Below are 15,173 nucleotides of genomic sequence, written 5' to 3'. Positions count from 1 at the left end.
CCTAGACAATGGATCTCTGTAGATGGAACCGAAATCAAAGCTGGCATCTGTCAACAAATGTTTTTTTTTTTTTGGGCTTGGCCCACGCCATTTGGCCACATTTGATTGCCATTGTCTCGCGTTGATTTGTTTCCATTACTGGCTTTTGTCTGCGTATATTTAAAGGGTATGATAGGTTTGGGGTCTTTTGGGTTCAATTTTCTTAAAGAACACGCTAAACAAAATGCGGTTTTCGAAAAAGTTTTTCCCGATTATTTAAAAAGTTGAAGTTGCATCATCAAATATACAATACTATTTTCTAAAGGTTTAATTTTTATTTCGGATAAATAAAGCCATGACATTGTTTCTTCTTTACATTACACTGATAAAAATATTGAATATTTAAATTTAATATCTGACTATTGAATTCAAAATTATACATTTAATTTGATTGAAATCTAAAATTCCATTATTATTATTAGATTAAACTATTAAAACTAATTAAGAAGATCTCCAATTAAAAATTTAAAGAAATTTTAATAATTCCATATTTAAAATACCCAAGAACTGCAATTGATGAAAATCAAAGCGAGCGATATTTAAATTTACTACAAAGTATTTGGACTTACTACGTTATTGTTTTATTAGTGTAATGTTTAATTATTATTAAAATAGTTTTTCTATTTTACATTACATATAATCTTTATTTCTCCATTAGAAATTTGACTCTCCAAGCATTTTTTTAAACTTCTTGGCCATTGTAAAATATCTAAATTAAATGTTATTTTAAGGGGTATATGTGCAATTCGTATTGCTCATGGATTGTAGGCCCCTCGACACATATCGTGTCGCATGATGCCACGCCTTGGATTCGTATGTTGCAAAACCAGCAGCCGTGTAAGAAATAAAACTGAAATAAGAGCACATGCCGTCCGTGCAATTAGTTTAATGTTAGTGGCCGCACCTAGGCCTCGCCTCGCCTCGAGATCTCAAGATCTTAACTCCCGAACCCCGAACCCCCTACTCTTAAATCTCTGCACTCATATCCCGACTCGCAGCTTCCAACTCCCATTTCAACTCGCAACACTGACGATCCCATTCGAACGGGTCGATTGGAGGGGGTTAACTACTGTACCACTGGCCGTAAGTGAGTCATGACGATCGAGATTTATCCAATCGATAATTGAACAGCAACGCCCGAAGACAGTTACACAATGGCAATCCATTATCGGATGTAAATCGGTGTGAAGATGATCAAGTGCCTAACCCACAGCTTAATGGTGAATTTAGACTTTATCAATCAAATATATTTTAAATTAATAACAAAACATAGGAATAGTAAGAGATTTATCAATCTTATACAAAATAAAAAAATAAATAGAATAATAAAAAAATTTAAAATAAATAAGATTAAATAATATATAACCAAAATTATGTTTATTGAGAAATGTTTTAAGTTATCAAACAACTTAAATAAATAATTACATTTATGTTACGAGCAATGGCTATTTAATGTTTTTTTTTATTCCCAGATCATTTGAACTTTCTAAGATTTAAATCCAATCTCCGCAATAAAGAATCCAATTCAAATTACCCAAGTACTATCTGCACCAAAGCAAATTGACTGAAGGGATCTCTTTCCAAAACGTCTTACCGATAAGTGGGAAAGTTTCAGCTTGTTTTTGAGATATAACTAGAGCTGGGAGCCCTTGTCTGACAACCCATTGCTTGTTGCAATCGGACTAATTGTTGTACGAACCCGACTTTTGCATAATTTCCCCTGGCATAACCCCGTTTTCGAGGAGGGGCCACTGTCGGGGCAATCATTAATATACAGATTTATGTTTATTAAGAGTTGCTCGCTAAATTTATGCAACTGGGTGGCGCTCGAGGTTTCCCGAACAACTAAACAACCAAAGAACTGAAGAACCATACTGCTTTGGGCCAACCAAGCCCACAATTGGCCATGTGAAAAGTTTGCCTTGACTGCGAATTGAAACGGAGACAGTGAACCCACTCAGGGGAAGATTGAAGATTGAAGACTGAAGACCGAAGTGGAGTGAACTGGAGACTAGAGGCTGATGACTGATGACTGAAGACAAAAGAGTGGGTAACGAACCGCCACCACCCACCTTATATGGTGCATTTGTGGCGCCCACTCACACACTCTCCAGCCAAACTCAGCAGCCAATTAACACGATTTCAATTTCGGCTGACTATCGCGAAGGTTGCCAAATATCAACTGGAGGCCATCGATAAATTGGAGGCCTCTTTGTAAACATTTCAAATTAAACTACTTCATTTTTTAAACCGTAAAGTGCACATTTTAAATTTTTAAATTTTATGATTGTAAAGATCCCAGTACCAGTTTTTTTTTATCTAGGAAAAGGTAGAAGGTATTTGCGAAAGTGAGTATCAAACTAATTCGAAACCAAAAATATATAAAAATATTTCACTATCTCAATACCTAAGATAGCTTTATCTTAAGTTAAATAAAAACATACACCAAGGTAAGAGAAAAGCTTATTATAAGGTACCAACAAAATGTAATGTATGTAGGTACACCCCAACACTATTATAAGCCCCAGCTATTTGTGAAACTTGACATATTTGCCAAAAACAGTTATAGCAACATTAAAACTATTGAAATTATTATATTATATATTATATTATATTAGATATGTTATTCTATACCATATATACTAGGATAATTTCCATATAAAAAATATATAAAATATATATATGCCTACCTGAACGGCACAGTTGAGGAAGCAGTTGTTCTGGCCGGGTCCATTGAGCAGTCCTTTGGAGGAGGGTTCCAAACTGGGCGAGGTCAAACTGTTGGGGGCTCGCAGCAGCTCCAGCAGGCGATTCCGTTCCGATCCGTTCTGGATCGAGCCAATGGCATATGGCTTGGGCGGCTGGGCGTATTGGCTGTTGGTGGGCGTGGCAGGTGTGGCGGCACCACTGGCCAACCGATATAGTGTGCCCGGAGTGGTCATTCTGCGTCCACTCCTGGTTGACATTCAAAAATGGTGCTGATGCTGCAAGACAATGGAACAAAGGGAGAAAGAGCTTAGTGAGAGAAGTGTCACTCATTGTTCAACATTGATGTTGACCCAAAACCAAGTTGTCCAAAAAGTCCGCATGTCAGAGAAGAAACCAAGACACCAGATTTGAAATGTGGCTGCTGAGATTCAAGATTCGAGATTCGAGATTTGAGATTCGAAATGATGTGGGTTGGCCCTGACGTGTCGCCGGCAATTAGTCGCAGCTGTGAAAATTCCCTCATGCAAAGCAGAAGCCTGAGCACGAAGGTGGAATTCGAGTACCACACGGAAACCCCAGATGAGCTGGGAGGTCACTAAGTTTTTAAAATAAAAAAAACGAGCAAAAACGAGCAAAATCTAACCAGATTTCTTAATTTTGCAGAAAACGTGTTGTAAAATGTTTTACTTTATTGAAGAATTTAAAGGTTACTAAATTATACTAAAAGCATTTCTCAATTTAGAAAGATTTGAAAGCTTTTCTGCTTACTTCTTATTAACCGGCATTCAAAAATATTTTGTAAATATAAAGCAATTAGCATTGACAATTTAATAGAGATTAAACTATGGAAAAGTGTGCTATTAACGTTTATCCAACGAACAGTAAGCATAAATTAATACAAAATCAACCTGGTGGATTGGTAATTATTGAATGAGAAGTGCTTCCATAAATATTAATGACGCGAAATCGACGGCAAGAATCCTTAAGAACCGGAATTTCTTTTGAGCAAAGACCCCATCAATTTCTCCTCATTATTTCACCTGGAAGAGTTCTGCGGGTGAAAGTCGCCGAGATGGGATTGAATACCATATTCCTCTAAGAGCCATACACATTTTGCGTGAAGTGGCGTGTCGTGTCGTGGCGTGAGTATCTGTGTCACTTGGCGGAAGTGGACAACTGGGATTATGCAACCGTTAATTGCAGGCCAGCCGTCGTCATTCGCAATTCATTCATCAAATTGCACGGCCGTCAAGGCATTTTGTGTCTTTAATGCGTCCATTTCGTTTTATTTGCCCACATTTTCTGCTTTGCAATGCGGGCAAAAATAGTTGAGCAAACCAGATGGCAAAGAAACTTTCTCAAAAAAGTATATATAGATTTTCTAAAAAAAAAAAACAAAAGAAAAAAAATTATGGAAACAAGGTTCCACCGAGATTTGAACTCGGATCGCAGGATTCAGAGTCCTGAGTGCTAACCATTACACCATGGAACCCACTTGATGACCTGGGTTCAAAACCTTGCTAAGGGCTTACGTCTACACTTTTTTTTTCAAAACCTATTTTAAGCAAATATAAACATACATATATGCGATATTTTTATAAATGCTGAATCTGTTAAATTCTGGACTTAGCTAGAATTATTGTTAAATATTCCACCTCTTAGTTATATATATATATTCTTCCCGGAATATATTCGTTTTTTTTTGGGCTGCACCTGATTGAACCCATTTAAATACTTTTGGTGTATAGAAGGGTATGGTAAATCTGCATTAAATACAGGTTTTATATTTGCTCCTCTGTTGCTTAAGATTTCAGAGAAAAACACTATTGTTTTATTCACCATCAAATTTTACATTTTATTTGAGAGTTTATAAAAACCTCAGCCAACTTTATTTTCCCTTAAATACTTAATCCGTATGCTCTCGAATTTCCAATTCCGAACGCAAATCAGTTTGATAAATATGTTTTTGTAAGCGCCGAACATTTGAATATTAAATTCCAACCCATTTCGGCATCGGTTGTGCCCCCAATTCCGGGAATTAATTTTCAAGTGGAAATCAGAGACCTGTGCGCATGCAAATGAAAATGAAAATGAAAATTGGGCCCAGAAGTCAAAAGATTCCCATTTCCCAATGTTGAATTTGGGTCTTATGCCGCCGAACGTTGCTAATTGATAAATGCTGCCCAATAGGGCAACGGTGAACAGTTCACCTTTCCCGATCCGCTGCACCCTAATTAGCATAATCTTCCCCACCGGTTGCACCTGCAACAAACCGTTTTGCATATTAATCGAGTTGGTTGGAAACAAAAAAATGAAAAAAACGGAGAGGCATTTCAATTGCTGTTGCGTGAAATGCATCAATTTGTGGCAGCAGCAGCAGCAGCAACCAATCAACATTCGACATGGTCTCGCTGTCAATTCAATTTTAGGATCCATCATTGGGCCATGCAACATCATAAGTGCGGATAAACTTTATAATTTTCCACTCCTCTTTCTGTTTCTGTTTTTTTTTCGGATAATTAAGAAATTCTTGTTAAATTACAAACGAAGCAGACAAAAAATACGGCTCACGCAATCGTTGATGTTGTTTTTGAGTTTTCTCTCTTTATCTTGTCGATAATATTATATTTTTAAAGTATTTTAATTAAATATTTTCAAGACAGTATCAATAATATTTTTAGATATTATAATGATACGAATTACCAAGTAATAAATATTTATATTTAATTTCTTTTTTAAACCATGTCGGGTATAAATGTATTTCAACTTAATAAGACACAAATGCAAATATATGTTGTGAAAAGAATAATAAAGCATTGTCTTTAAATAAGTTATTTTGGTGTAATTGGCAAATATTGTTTTAGCCCGCGTTCAAGTTGCTTTATTTAAAATTAAACTTCAAGTGGCCTCAAGACAAAGAACAATGCTGTGTAATTCAGCTGTCCGGGATAAACAAAACATATTTTCATGACCAAAAATGAGCAGAAGATACCGTTTTTCTCTCCGCATTGGACCCCACACATTTGCGCTTATACAGCTGCGGTCAAAATAATAGTAGTGCTAACAAACATAAGTGCTTAGAAACATACCTTTGGGGTATAGGACAACTTTTTTTTTAATTCATCATATTGCTTACTTACCAATAAACAAAATAAGACTTAAGAACCCACTGAAATTTTAAAGAAATCGAAAACTGTTTATAATTCACTTTTAAATATACTGTAGCTAATTTTATTTTAACAATTTAAGGAAATAATCATACATAAATTTGTATTAGAAATAAAATGTTTTTTTTCCATCTGAACTCTTTTTTAAATTTATAACAAGTTTGGATTTTTATAGTTGCCTCATTGAGCTTATAGTAATGCTTCACGAAAATATAAAAAAAAAATGTTCAAAAGTTTCTATTACTATTGTTTTGGCCGCATCTGTATATACTCCTCTGTTGGTTGGTCACGCACTCGAAATTTTCGCGACAATTACGCCGACATTGGACTAATGGGTTCTGGCCACTCATTATGCTTGACCGAAGTCTAAACCCATGTCTTAACCCATGCTGGCGCCACCAGATCGGTCCATTAGTCATGAGTGGTCAGTGGATAGTGGATAGTGGATAGTACATATACCTGCAAAGTGGATAGTGGAAGTGGATTGACCTCGCCGGAAAAACGTGACATAATGCAAATCACACTGGGGGCAGATAATGGCCCAAGTTGTTTGCTGGCCACAATAAAATTCAAAACGGAATGAATTGTTTGAAATGGGTTTGGTTACCATTTTCCCTCTTTATTTTATATCGAAAATTCTCATGAAATTTTGTTAAGCTCATTAAAGTTGAACTGTAATGAGGAAAATATTTGTATACATTTTCGTATATCTTTAGGACTTGTATTTATGTTTTTGATACTATTGCATTGTTATTTAATACCTTTATTTCCGAATTGATTGGATGTTAAAATGCAATGAATGTCTACATATACAATTTAAAACATTAAAATTCCTTTTTAAGATGGAGAAAACAACAAATTAAAGATCAAAGCTTTGTTTTTTTTTTAAATTTGTGGATTGGCTAAAAGACGGATTTAAAGGCTTTGCTGAGATTAAGGGGAACTTTCTTCTCTCTGCCACAGATTCTTGGGTTTCCATTAGATACTCCCTACATTTTCACCGGCATGACTGACAATTACAATAGCTCAATCAAGTACACAGCCACCTGCCATGGCCATACCCATGGCTGTACTCGGTTTCCCTCATCTCCATGCTGCCTTAGCTGCCATAGTTGCCCCCTTCCCGATGATTAGGCCCCAATTGCTCTAGAAACTATGCCAAGAATGTTGAGCACCTGTTGGCATCATTTCTGCGGCAGGCAAACGAGCGGCTTGTCTCCGACCCTGAGAAATCAATGCAGTTTCTACGCTTTGCCTTTGTTTATACTATCGACTCAAGTCGACTCGACTCGACTCGAATGAAACGGTTGAACGTGTCGGAGCTGGGAGCCCAGAGCTTGGATCTCCTCTATAATAACCACCCCATATATCTTGGGGCTTCAATTGACCAGCTGCTCGAAGAAAGAGAAAAACACAACACAACACAACACTAAACAAAAGTGGGAGCTGAATGAGCCCACGTGTTGCTGCCTTCTCCACGTACTTAATTTGACAATTTAACGGCCAGGCCAGCTTTTCGGTTCGGAACTTACTCCCACATAATAGTAACCGCCGAGATAACGCGTTTATCTACTGAAAGGCCACCCACTCAACGCCCAGGCACCTCAGTGCACTGAGAACAATACTTCATCTGTTTCAGTGTAAAATTAACACTTTGCAGAGCCAAACTGAACTATCGAACTTCGGCGGGCTGAATCAAAGTCCATTGCAGTTGGCACGAGTTTTAAGTGCTGCCAACAAATTGCGTCGCATCGCAATTGCAAAAACTCAGGTGCAGACATTAATTTGGCATTTCCAATTCTCGCGCATCAAATCGAAAAGGCCAACTTGCAGCCATACTGATGGACTAAGTGATTCTGTGCAATATTTGAAATTTTGAAAGCTGAACATATTTAATAGAGAACATTTTATGTATAATTAAAAAAAAAAAATTAATTGATTTTAGGAAAAAATCCTTAATTTATGGAATAATGCACTAAACAGGGCCTTAATTTAGGAAAATGTTAAGTGATCTAAGGACATAAGAATTTTTTATAATATCATGTTCTTTTATGTCTCTAGATATATAAATTTAGTTTGTGAGTGCAGGGATTCTACTTAAATCACTTTTAATTTAATTTTATTTTTATGAGAACTAAAAACTGCTGTAAAACAACAACAAATAGTTATTAATTATTTACTTGGTGCATCGAACTACCCAGAATACACTGTAAAAATGAAGAGTCCGAACTACAGTTCTGTGAAATGGACGCCTTTGTGCGGAAAATTTCAGCGCGAAAGCGCTACAACATAAATGCCTGATCTTTGAGAGGGGTTTTGTATGAAAGGGGGGTACTGTACCGTAGTGTACTGTAGTGTACCGTCCCATGGCGACCGCGAAATCGAGAACTGCCAAGACAATGGCTGATTGTGACTGACAGCATAATTTATAGTTTTGCGATTTGAACTGCGTCGCAGCCGCGCATTTGACTTTGGTGCCGACAAAGAGTTTGCCGAGAGTTGCGATCTCTGGGCATCCATCTCCAGCTCCATCTCCATCTCCTCACTCTCAACTTGCAGTCCATCTATGGTATGTGTCCACTGTGGCGTGAGGAACCAATCAAATGGAAACGTAGCGAATCGGAACTTTGTGTGTGGCACAACCGCAGCTGTCAGTTATGACAGCGGTCATCTCGGATCTCGGATCTTGAATCTTGGATCTTCGATCTTGGATCTCGAATCGCCATCCGCATCATCATTATACATAGTAAGATCATCATGGAGGTATGCAAATTGGCCGTGGAGGCCTATCAGATGTAGGACTCATTAGTGAATCGGTTTGGCACTGCCATTAGCAACACCTTCGACCAGTTAATTATGGCACTGGCCATAAATCCGCGATAGATGCGCCTAACAAGATCGCCAGCCGAAGATGCGAAAACATCTATTGATAGACATGGATGGCAAGCTAGTGGGTGTGTTATGCAAATGCCACACGCATAATAACTCCAGGGAATAGAAAAAAAAAACGAAAAAAAAACAAACAGATACCAGTCAAAAAGCCAAAAAGCATAGACGCACAGGCATAAACGTATTTTGTGGCTTTTAGCCACGTGCGGTTCTCCAGCGTTCTCGCTCGCTCTGTTGACGGTTTTATTTTATGGAAATTAACATTTTTTAATGGGTTTCTTTTTTCAGGCCAGACCCGACCGGCAGCACACACATTAATTGTTTGCCGCAGAGTCGTGTCATGCTGCATGTGAGATGATTTCCTATACACATGTGAAGCGGTGATTTCCCTCGGCCAGGAAAAAGTATATAACAAAAGTATATGCTACAAGTTGCGTGTAACTTACGGAAAAAATCTATCGGCGATCTTCGATCTGAACGGGTTTTTGGGCCACTCGATTGCATTTAACCACTGGCCCACCGTATTGCTGTGATGTGAAAGCGGTCGCGTGTGAAAAATAACTTGCAAATTATTTAAAAATCTAACAAAACTATTTTCTGACAATACCTTTCCTTTTGCCACTACATTTTGCTCGTATATTATTTTCAACGAAGTGACGATGGGCACCGAAAAATGACTACTATAGCCGCAATATTGAGAATCAGAAAAGAATAGTAAAAGTAGCGCTTTTTGTGCATACTTATATTTTTGGGTCAAGTCAAAAATGATTTTGATCTTTATATTTTCATTAATTTCAGTTACCAGAAAGTAGTTTTAAAACATTATTTTATTTTAAAATACAAGGAAGCAACCTTGTAGCTTATATTATACCCTCAAAAGATAATCAATCAATCACAAACCCAACACAATGAGCTTGGTCAAGCAAATCGGTAAACTGTGAAATTCTTGAAACACAGAAACTCGGAATGATAATAAGGATAATGCCAATGGAGATAATGATCGCTTCCACATGGAACACACAGCTCGAGGCGTGTCGAATGGAAAAAGAATATCCAATTTGTATGCGAGGCGATGGGAAAGTGCAACTCCAACTGCAACTGCAGTTGGAGTGCACTTGAGATGACTGCATTTTCGGGAAAACGGAAAAACGGGAAAATGCATCTCAAGTGGTGCTGAGACAAGTGCAGCGATCGCGTTACACAAGGACTATCTGCTATCTGGCCAGAAGAAAAAGTACCAGTATCGGCTATCTCAGTCAATCAATCGCCAATTTAAAATCGATTAACAGAAAAGCAAACGGGAAACGGCAAAGGAAACCGGGTCGTCCAGCTCCTTTCGACTTTTCAGTTGAGATGTTGTTGAAATTTAAATGCCCCGAGCGGAGTAAGCCCAAAAAAGCAGAGCGACACGCAACGTTCGAGCATACATTGGTCAAAAAACCCATCAAATCCAATTATTTTGTACTGAACTTTCCGCTTTGATTTTCATCATTGCAATTTTCATTATTTTAAATATCTGGCTATTTTCAAAAATAATTTAAATATCTGAAAATTGAATTTAAATTTAAACCATATTGTAAGTATTTTAAAACTTATATTTTTAAACACTAATTAAAATATATTTTTTTATTAAATTATGCAGTGTTCCTAATATTTTAAAAATGTTATATATTTAGTTTGTATTTTAAATATTACGTTTTGAGCCAGATAGTATTTTGTCAGTGTATTTACGAGCCGGGTGCGGAGAAGCCCCTAAAAATGGTAAATTGTCGGGGAGTCTTTGACGCGTCTTGAGTTGGGTTCCCTCACTCTAATTCCGATTCCGAATCCGAATCGGAAAACGACGCCCACCAGATGACAAATGGTCGATGGCAACGCCATCCGCAGATGGATAGATAGATAGCTAGATAGATAGATAGATACCATGGTGTGGTACCATAATATGGATATTGTGGGAGATGGGCGATGGTGGATGGAAGATGGTATAGACAATGCCCTGCGACGGAACCGTGGAGCCGCTGAGCAGGTTCAATGACAGCCCCAGCCAGCGATAATCATCATCATCATCATCATAGCCGGCACTGTGATAATTCATTAAAATTTTGTCGTTTCGCCTTCGTCTTCTCTTTGAATCTCTTAAGTAGTGTCTTGAAAGCCATCGAGGAGGGGCTTTGTCTATGGCAAAGAACCACCCACAAAATACAAAATTCCAACCATCGAAAAGTGGAACTCTCCTAAGTTGTTGCAATGGTGATTTCATAAAACATAATCGTAATAAAAAGGCAATTGATGCCTTATTTATAATATATTTATATAAAGACTTTTCCAACTAGATTGAAAATCGTATATTTTAGCTATAAAAATGTAACCATATATATTACTATCCCACTATTTTAAACATAAGTTAAACTTTTCTTAATACTCAGCCACATTATTACTATAAAAAGGAACCTTTCCAAACGGTCAAAGTTCCCATGCCACTTTACCAGATCCCAATTTAAACAAATCCGGCAAGACAGTGAACTCTCCGAACTGCGAACTTAATTTCCATCGCTGGGAGGACGGGGAACGCCACTAGAGGCCACTTCCTAAGTACATGCTGTGCATGCTTAACTTAATGCCTGCCGTTTGGAGTGTCAGCACATAGATACACACAGAGCTAAAGGCGCAGATATAGTACGTGTATATAGTACGTATATATATATCGTTTGCCCTGCACATGTGCAGCAGTAATCAAAGATCTGTTTATAGTTTACAATGGCCGGCAGAATCAAGATCCCCGGATCATTTTCTGCTGGCCAGGCACGTGCCCTGCCCCCAATCCGCCCCCCATCTTCCACCACCCTTTAACCCCCGGAAATCCAGCATCTCAGAGTTTCCCAAAAGTGCTGAATCGGATTTTGTTTGGCTTCCTACAATTTTCAATTTGATTTAGAGCAAAGCGAAAGCTTATGCACTGGAAGAAGAAACATTACTTACTATACCTATTATATGTAATATTAAAACTTAGTCGCAAACTATTTAAATCCCTGCACATATTAATATAGAACTTCTTCATTAACCTTTTCTATGCAAATTGAACTTGCTATTTTAATTATAGGATTATGTTTCAGTGTAGCTTCTAAGAGGCTAAAGGCTAAAGGGTGATTGAGTTGCACTCAATAATGTTGTGGGCCTTTTGTTTACGTTTCAAAGGCCATTTATAAGGCGGGAATCCAGAATTTTTAAATTTCCGAGATTTTTTTAAACTACTGATGGTGTTTATGGCTTTCTAATCATAAAAATACTTTCATGCACCCTCTTAAAATCAGTACAGATCCCTTTTCAACTATGAGATATAAAAAATATGTACAAATTTGTAAAGCTTTTGCCCATTTTGTATAATTCCCTTTCAGTTTGGCTCCACAATTCCTCAAATTTCGCAATGATTTGAGTCCACAATTTCTTTGTGCTTCGGTTATAACTTCTATGGTTGGGCATTAGGTCAACCGCCTCGACTTCAACTCGTTTGAGTCTCACGCAATTTACTTTGAACAATTGCTAAATTGACATTTGTTTGTGTGTGCCGGCATGTGTGTCTTGCAATGTTGCTCCAATTCAAAATAGCAGCAATAACTTTAAACTTTTGCCTTACAAAATTTTTACTCCACGCTTCTGCCCTTTCTCCTTTGATTTTAGCAGAAAAAAAGAAACATTTTCCAGACGCTGTAACTGTTTGTATGTGACCCATAGAAATATTAGTTTCTCCTGCCCTAGCAAACATTTCGATTTGGTTTTTGATTATAAAACATATAATACTGATATTAAAGTAAAACAAACCAATCAAGTGAGGGCATTTATGAGACAATTATAGTTTTGGATAGTGACAGTCGACCACAGTCGACCACAGTCGACCATTTAGTTCTCACTTTATTTTTCATTTTTTGCCATATGAAATTGGTGGGCAACCTACGATGATCGCTGATGGTTTTTAATTACATGGCAGTGGCAGCTCGCAGACTGCGCCATTCTAACCCCCCAATGCCCCTCAAAATTACGGGTTTGGCGACCACAGCGGCAATTAACAATCTTTTGGCGGCGACAGCACTTAACGGGACAGCATTTTGCCAAGTCGAACGAACGCATCGATTACCTGAACGGAGCTACGCACCTGAAGGCGTTGCTGAAGCAGGTGAAAAACTCGAAAAAATCTCATGCGAGGCAGCTACGCAAATTTAACGCAACTGGGACAACTTAAATGGGAAACTGCCACGGTCGGTTTTCCCCAATACACCACAAAACTTTATAATAAAAAAAATGGCGAAAAAATGCAATAACTAAAGCAAAACCTTTGCCATCAATCAGTGGCTCTTGAAATATGCCAAACATACATGTATTTCACGTATACGCTCGCATCGAGAGTGACTGACCCCGAAAAAGCCAACTACTTGTCTCAATCTGAATGAAATGACAGCCAAAGAAGCCGGAGCCACAAAATCCAGCTAAGCAGACATTACAAAAAAGTGTTTGCCAAAAATGCGAAACAAGAACAGGCCAAAATAAGAGTTCCCTGGCAAAAAAGAAAAAAACCGACTGAGAAACCATCGGAAGCCATGAATCTGTTATGGCTTTTTGTGCATCTGAAGGCTTTCATTGCGAATCACTGTTTTGGTGTCAACATTTGAACCCCGAGCTCCAAATTCGTTAAGTAGAATTCAGATTATAAATGACTGACTCAACAATGAAATGCAATAAATTAAGAACAATTTCAGTTAACTGATAAAAATATTATTAGTAACATAAGTATAAGACTATTGAATTTACAATTTTGTATATAACACACAAATAATATTAGGTACAATGCATATTTAATTGCATGATTTGATATTAAAATATTTAATTTAATGTTGAAAACATTAGATTTATAATAGTTACTAATTGATTTAAAATTCATTTTTTTAATATTAAATTTTAAATTAAATTTAAATAAAGTTTTCAGATATTAACATGAATTCCAAAAATTATTCAAGGAACATCAAGTTTTATTGTAAGAGGAACTCTCATTCAATGTTAAAGACCGACTTTTCAACCGACCTCCAATAGACAAATTTTCATTGGTACTCAGAGGGTCAAATAATAATCAAGGAAAACCCTGATTACCAGTCGAGTTACACCTAGCCAGAACCCATGTTCTCTCCCCTTTCTCCAAAGTTCCTCCCCTGACAAACCGAAGAAAATCACTTCCCAGGCGGATCAGCGATTGAATGAATGATTGATGGATTGGGTATCCCCACTACCTCCAATCTCGGATCTCACATACCAAGAAAAAAAAGAAAAACCTAATCAGATTAGCTAGATGTCATAACCCGGCATGGCTGAAGGTATCACTTACCTGTGATCTACACCTGTGGCTAAAACGATGGCGATGATAATAATGCTGATGGTGATGCTGATAATGAAGATAATAGCGATGAAGGACGGAGGCTGCGGCGATGCAACAATTGCGGTTGCATGTTGACCGGAAGCGTTGGGTTGGCCGCAAGGCAGGATATGGATGTGGATATGGATATCGCTGGAGTGTCGGGGTCCGCAGTTAACTTGCCAAAAGAGAGCCAAAAAGAGAGTGCGTTGGCCACTTTTCACACGCTTTCACTTGAACAAAAAACCACAAAAAAAAACTCTCAGCAAACACAAACAAAACTCAACTAGCGGCCACTATTTGTTTTTCTCCTTCATCTCTCTCTTTTGGCCAAATCGTAACCAAAAAGGGAAAAAGCATTTAGCAACAAGTGATTTTAGGTCCACAAAAGCAAACAAAGTCGCAAAGACACACGCGCGCACGTCAACAAAAACAATTGTGTGGCAACGGCGCAAACGCAAATGCAAGAGCAAACACAAAGATAGTGTGCAAATGCAAACAAAGTCACAAGCACAAGAACAACTTAGAAACCGGGAGCGAGCCACGACCGTTCGCTTTCGAGAGTTTCAAATCGCTGCGGCCGAGGGAAAGAAGAGTTGAGATGGGAGAACATCGATGACAACGATGTTTTGAATAGATCGATGTCATCGATGTTTCATCGATGTTTGGCGGAACGCATTGTAATTGCCTTTTCAATGTTATTTTTACTCTCTCGCTCTCTCTTTCTGTTAGTTCGACGTTCTCTTAACATTTCTCGTTGGTTCCGCGTTTAACTTACATTTCTTCGTTAGTTCTTTAGTTCCGTTAGTTTTCCTCTGTTAGAGGTGTAGAAACATCGGTTTCATCGATGTTTGCGGGGGCAACGTCAATGTTTTCCCATCTCTACTCTGCTCTCCCTCTGCCGCAGCGCTGCCCAATATTCGCCGGCAGGTGGCGCGCCAGCAACTGATCGCAAGTCCCCCTCTAGGCGG

The 15,173-nt window shown here is 38.0% G+C and overlaps 1 protein-coding gene and 1 non-coding gene across 2 annotated transcripts in view; both read right to left on the bottom strand.

The window, feature by feature from the left end:
* Window positions 1-14,766, bottom strand: part of LOC108135918 — a 57,797-nt gene extending 43,031 nt beyond the window's left edge. The window contains exons 1-2 of the mRNA XM_017256859.2: window positions 14,176-14,766; window positions 2,730-3,023 (exon numbers count right to left, since the gene is read on the bottom strand). Coding sequence (XP_017112348.1) covers window positions 2,730-3,005 — 276 coding nt within the window. The 5' untranslated portion in view covers window positions 3,006-3,023; window positions 14,176-14,766. The remainder of the gene's footprint in view (window positions 1-2,729; window positions 3,024-14,175) is intronic.
* Trnaq-cug lies at window positions 4,169-4,240 on the bottom strand. The gene has a single exon. It is a non-coding gene; the product is annotated as a tRNA-Gln (tRNA).
* Window positions 14,767-15,173: the final 407 nt, after the last annotated feature.

This window comes from Drosophila elegans, unplaced genomic scaffold (genome assembly GCF_018152505.1).
Source record: "Drosophila elegans isolate 14027-0461.03 unplaced genomic scaffold, ASM1815250v1 contig_149, whole genome shotgun sequence".
NCBI classification, from domain to species: Eukaryota; Metazoa; Arthropoda; class Insecta; order Diptera; family Drosophilidae; genus Drosophila; species Drosophila elegans.
Note: the sequence above shows the minus strand (reverse complement) of the source record. Positions and strands in the feature narration are given on the sequence as shown.